The sequence below is a fragment of the Sinocyclocheilus rhinocerous genome, unplaced genomic scaffold, assembly GCF_001515625.1.
Source record: "Sinocyclocheilus rhinocerous isolate Xijiao unplaced genomic scaffold, SAMN03320098_v1.1 scaffold939, whole genome shotgun sequence".
NCBI classification, from domain to species: Eukaryota; Metazoa; Chordata; class Actinopteri; order Cypriniformes; family Cyprinidae; genus Sinocyclocheilus; species Sinocyclocheilus rhinocerous.
The window spans coordinates 195,854-202,553 of NW_015665397.1; the positions used below are offsets into that span (position 1 = coordinate 195,854).

The 6,700-nt window shown below is 34.2% G+C and overlaps 1 protein-coding gene across 1 annotated transcript; it reads left to right on the top strand.

The window, feature by feature from the left end:
* The first annotated feature begins 1,827 nt into the window (after positions 1-1,827).
* Positions 1,828-6,700, top strand: LOC107731356 (homeodomain-only protein-like). The gene is made up of 2 exons (XM_016542414.1): positions 1,828-2,183; positions 6,175-6,700. Exons 1-2 carry the CDS (start codon positions 2,022-2,024, stop codon positions 6,250-6,252), a joined length of 240 nt encoding a protein of 79 aa, XP_016397900.1. The 5' UTR covers positions 1,828-2,021; the 3' UTR covers positions 6,253-6,700.

The window sequence follows — 6,700 nt, forward strand, 5'->3', positions numbered from 1 at the left end:
GTGTGTGTGTGTGTGTGTGTATACCTGTTTTTCTATTCTGGTGGTGGGGACTTAAACCTGAATACACACAGACTCATGGGGACTTGTGTCACGTTGGGGACCTAAATTGAGGTCCCCACGGGTAAACAAGCTAATAAATCACACAGAATGAAGTTTTTTGAAAATCTAAAAATGCAGAAAGTTTCCTGTAAGGGGTAGGTTTAGGTGTAGGGTTGGTGTAGGGCGATAGAATACAGTAGAAAAAGTATTACGCCTATGGAGAGTCCCCACAAGGATAGCAAACCAGACGTGTATGTGTGTGTGTGTGTGTGTGTGTGTGATTACTCTATAGGGGTAGTGTAGCATGTAAAGTGATATATAATCAGTTCAGAGGGTCCAGAGTGTGGATATCCGCGTGCCCCATTTCCTCTCCTCCTCCATCGAGTTCTCCTCTGACAAACACCGCAGGCTCCTCTACAGCAGACATGTGTTTTCAGGACATGACAGACTGGTGTTTCTGTTTCAGAGAACTCACCGCTCAGCATTCTTCTGCTGCCTTCCCTTCACTGATGGAGAAGCAGCAGACAGGTCTGTGAAAACATCCAGGGGGCTGAATTTACCTGAGATCGAAGAGTGATAATCAATACAATTCAATAAAAGAACTGTATTTGTACAAACTAGATATGATCAAATTACTGACAGCTGCTGGACAGCCTGTATAAGTTTCACATTTCATGTGAGCAAGCTAAAAAAAACACTACTATACTACAATAAATATGATTTATTCATATATTTAATACATATGAATATATTAAATACATTAAATCTATAAAAATAATAATAATAAATGTTTTGTTAAATGATTATATTATATTCAATCAATAAAATAATAATTATTATTCATACTTATCTATTTAATAACAATTACATACTATTTTTAAGTACACTACTATACTACTATAAATGTTATTAATATATTAAATAAATATTAATATGTTACATGAAGTAATAATAATAATAATAATAAATATTTGTAAATCTGATTATATTAAATACAATCAATAAAATAATTATTATTATTCATACTTATCTATTTAATAACAATTACTTACTATTTTAAAGTTTACTATAAATATTATTAATATATTAAATAAATATTAATATGTTACACGAAATGATAATAATAATTAATGTTTTGTTAAATGATTATATTGCATACAATAAATATAATAAAAATTATTATTCATTTACTTATCTATTTAATAGCAATTACATATTAATTTTAAAGTAGACTACTACAAATATTTTTGATATATTAAATAAATATTAATATGGTAAATACATAAAATATATGATAATTATAATAATAATAATTTATTTAATAGAAATTCTATACTATTTTAAAGCTTTTATACATCAAGGTAAGTTTTGTTGTACTAAATGTAAAATTTACATTGAATTGATATTCAAATTATTTTAAAAGTCTCTGTACATTTTTTATCGTAATGTCCAACATGTTTTTGATAATAATACTAATTAATAATAATAATATAGATGTTGTTATTATTATTTATTAATATATTAATAAATAGAATTATTATTATTATATTTTTGTCATGATAATGAGAAGGGGTTGGAAGGGGTATTAATGGTCTAAAAAATTCACATAAAATATGTATTGATTTCTTTTATGGTAAAATGGCCAGGACATGTTTTATGAGGTAAGCACCGCATGATCTCATGAATGTACTTTCAAAGGTCTGTCACACTTCAGCCCCGCTGTGACGTCACCCGGGGGGCATTACATAATGCAGTGAAAGATCCGAGCTGAGAGCAGATGGAGTTTGGCCATTATCAGGTACAGTACTCACTTCTGACGCGTCAGCGCACTCAACATCGTGCATCCCTTTCCCACAGCATTTCCTCGTGGAGGCTGGCGCTTCTTTCCCGACTTTGGACTTTATTTGCATGGGACGCTGAGGCTGACATCAGTCGAGCTGTGATTTTAGTTTCCAGTCCGTTTGTCTGTTTGGAGTTGAAACATGAGCGCGAGTGGAAACGCGATGGCGATGTTCGGGATGCATTTAGCGGAGGATCAGATTAAAGTTCTGGAGGAGAATTTCACGAAAGTCAGCAAACACCCCGACTACACCACGCTGATGCTGATCGCAGCGGAGTGTGGGCTCAGCGAAGAAGAGACAGCGGTGAGTTTCTCACGAGATCCTCATCCACAGCGCGATCGAGCGACGCGACGCGACAAACCAGAACGTTTGGAAGACGCGTCACGTTGATTGGCCGATTGGGAGCGTTGCAATTTTGCCGCGTCTTTCTGATTGGTCGAATGGGAGCGCTCGCGTTTTGTTTTGTCGCTTTTAACGCACAAAATCTATATATTAAAAAATATATATATTTAAATTCTTATTCTTTTTTAGTATTTTAATGTAGGCGGAATTGTCTTAATACAAACATAATTATTATTAAAAGTAAATTTTTTTAATAATAATAATAATAATGTAAAACGCACCTGTCAAAAATGACTAGCTGTATGATATCGAATTGCAATATAGCATTGCCTGAACTTTGGCTAGTGACGTTCTGACAAGGTTATTTCAAAGTTATGAACAATCATTTTTTTCTATTAAAGTTATTTTTCAAAACGTTTGCACAAAAACATTATACATCTTTCAAGATTTTCTGAAGCATTTTGACACAAGTCTTTTTTTAAACCTATAGGCTACTACTAGCCTACTAGTTTAGAGAACATTCAAAATAGCGTTCATATAATGTTTGCAAAATGATAAAACTGAACCTTCCCTTCAAGTTTTCTCTGACGTTAACATAACCAAAAAAAAAAAACATTTTAGAACATTTACAAAAAAACTGGATGTTTTGAACGTTCTAAAAACATTAATAATTAATAGTTAATAATAATGAATGTGATATTATGTAGGCCTATTATTAGCATACATATTTTTGTTAGCTTGGATTGTACCATGGCATTTATATCTCGATGTAATTACAAATGTTAAAAAAACATAATAATACTATGGTGTGTGTCCAAAAATATTGTAATACCAGTGTACATTTGGGTTCAATCAACATGGTAGTAGGCTATGACATATGGTTTATGAGCCTTTATTGCATAATGACCTGCCTGACTTTATTTGATCAGGGAAAGTTAATGACAGCAATAAATGTTAAAGTAAATAATAATGCTTCCAGAGAGGTGTTTCTCCTTGCTCAAGCTTTAATTTATACAGATTGAGTCCCTCTGGAGGTTAACACTCTTAACTGCACAATGAACGTGCATGGATCAACTCTTCTGGGGTGTCAGCTTACAACTTTTCAGTGAACACATGAGATTTTTAACCACTAAGCCACATTACCCATGATGCAAGCTTCTCTCATGCATTGTCTTCATTCCTGTTTTGCTGTCACCAGCTCAAAATAACACACTGACAGCGTTAAAACCCAAAGGCTTGTGAATGGAGAGCTGACACTGACCATAAACAGAGCGCCTCCGGACGTGCCTTCCCTCTTACGGATATGAGCGACATGTTCAAACGCATTGTGTCTGATTTCTAAACACATTCATTCAAATGAAAAACCCACACAGGAGTCATGATGTAATGCGGCAGTTAGTAATGCTGTAATGCGTCTACTTACAGTATCTAATACTTCAGAGCTTGTGAGCAACACTTCCAGAGCTGACAGCGTGAAGTTAGCCAGAATTTGACTGGAAACACATTCCTTCTTGAGGCTGGTCTGTTTCTGTCACTATGATTGTGGAAAACCAAGTGCATTTATACAAAATGTGAACGCCTTTGTGATAAATCATCCTACACAATAGAACAGGCTTAGCAATTCACCATTTTAGGGGTGTGCGAATGTATACAGTGTGCTTAAATGTATTCACTCATGCACAAGTAATATTTAATATACCATATAACGTTAAAGATTAAGAGGGTTTTGGAAAGAAAGTAATACTTTTATTCAGAAAGGATGCATTAAATTGATTAAAAGTGACAGTAAAGACATTTATAATGTTACAAAAGATTTTTGTTTCAAGAAAAAGCTGTTCTTTTTAACTTTCTTTAAAAACAACCTATAATGGTTTCCAAAACAATGATAAGCAACACAAGGAAATAGCTTATGGCTTGAATTGAACTACCTTCTGGTCAGACTACAAAAAAGTGACATTTATCCTCAGGTATTTTGCATTGTTTTCCCATTCAAATGTATAAAGATTCTTAAATCAAGACATTTACTTGAGAAGCAACATGACTTGTTTTCTGTGAAATTGATCAAAATGAAGTGAAAACACGAACAAATATCTGCCAACAGGATTAAAAGAATCAACTTAATTCAAAGTGAAAACAAGTTTTCATACACCTTTGGCAGATATTTATTTCATTTTAATAATTCTTTCAGAAAACAGAGACTTCTTATTTTCTTTTTGCATCTTAATTAAATGCATCTTGATTTAAGTATATGTTTAGCTATATGCCATGACTCTGATTTCTGCTTTGACTTAAAGGGGTCATATGATGCGATTTCAAGTGTTCCTTTCTCTTTGGAGTGTTACAAGCTGATTGTGCATAGATAAGATCCCTGAAGTTGCAAAGACTAAAGTCTCAAAACCAAAGAGATATTCTTTATCAAAGTTAAGACTCTGCCACGCCCCCCTAAAACGGCTCGTTCTAACACGCCCCCACATATCTACCCCACTATGTGGAAATATTTGCATAATGCGCCCAAATGTGCAAAGAAAGAAGGCGTGGTTTCAGGAACAGCAGTAGTGTGAAAGGAAAACTTGAAATCGCATCATATGACCCCTTTAAGACTATTTACAGCCTTAATTTGTGGAAGCGTGAATTAAAACTTTTCAAAACCCACAATAACCCTATATGATCGTTACTCAAGACTATAAATGTGCAAAATTGTCATGAAAATGTCACCATGAAAGCTAAGCGCAGTGCCTCATCTATGGCTTTATTTCATAGGCAAATTATGACTCAGGGAAAATTGGTTTGAATAACAAACTCAGTCCTGGTTCTGGGGGAAATGATATCACCACTTTGCATTATTTTAATGCTAAGAAAACTTAAACGCAAAGGGTGCGGTATGAGGAACAGGTGTACACCTCTCTTTCTCTTTCTGTAAACCGGTCATGCCTGCTGGCCGTGTTGGCTAGTAAACACAGACTCTGTGTGTAAGTACTGTAGGGTTAGTGATGGGTGGATACTCTGATGTTAAGTGTTCAGAGTCAAACGCTATACATGCTGCACTAAAACCTGTGAGGGGAAGATGAGCGGCGCTGCTTGATTTCAGCTGTTACACAAACACAGAAATGCAGTGCACACAGTGTTTGCTGTTCCTCTGCTGAAAAATAGTGGAATGTTTGTGTTTTTTAGGTGAACAATTTTTCTTGATTGCCTAAAATGGCTTTGTTTTCCTATTGATGGTCTCTCTACAGTCCTTTAGCAAGTATGAAAACAATAGGACATTTTATGTAATTTGGAAATCAGAAAAAAGCGGATATATGTGGTCGCCCTACCAAAGAAGGGGATTTTATACAGAGCTTTTTATATACTCTCATGGTATGTTACGTAAAACACTGACAGTTTTGCAAGTGTGTTGCGATGCTAGTGTTAAAGATCATTGTACCTCAGAGCTGTGGTGCAACTGTCTGTTTCTATGAAAATCAGCTAATTTAGGATACTCTAAAAGATTAGTGTGTGTGTGTGTGCGTGCGTGTGTGTAAAAGTGAAATATTTACTCAGTTTCATAAGTCAAATGTTTTACAACTTGTGTTGAAATGGATAACATTAGCTACATTTGCATGTATTTAAATAATCCATTTATAATCAGATTGATGGCCTAATCGGATTGAAAAGCCTTTATGCAAACACCCCAGTTAATCTGACTGAGCTTGATCTGAAATAAATTTAGACTTGAAACAATGTAATCACTTGAATCTGACTATTTTAAAAATACCTTGCGCTCATATAAACAGAGCTTTCAGAATCTGAAATCGGATTTATTCCAATTGACAAAAAAGTGGTACATGTTAACATACCTATTGAAAACATATTGCAAATACCACTCCAGTTTTCAGAAAATATAAAAATTCAGCTATGATATCTCCTGATTTACGATCAGCCTAATCTCTCTCTCTCTCTCTCTGTCCTGTAGAAATGGTTCAGGATGCGAAACGCTCAGTGGAGGAAAGCAGAAGGTCTCCCTGCTGAACTGGGATCAGTGAAGGACTGATGGAAGATCTTCATGCTCTTCATGTTGTTTTTCTCTTGTTCAGTAGACCATCTCACTGTCTTTCTTTTCTTATTTGAGGATGTTTTCTGAAGTTTGAAGACCGATATGGGTCTTATTTTATTTTTTAAATTTTATCTAAGTTGTAATCTTTTGCAAAATGTATGCCATATAGCCTATTTTTTATTGCCTTAATAACTATTAAATGTAATTAAATAAACTAAATGTAAGCACCTATATATAAAAAAAATTACATAAGTATTTTCAGGGTTTGATTTCATGTGTTGAGTGATTATAGAGCTTGCTTTCTCATTAGGAGAATCATCTTGGAGTTGAGAAAGATTGAAAAGCAGAGAAAGTTACATTTTACCTATGTCTTTATTTATGAACCTAAAACATTAACAAAAAATATCTCTTTTTCATCCCAGTTGTTTGTGCTAGACACTAATAT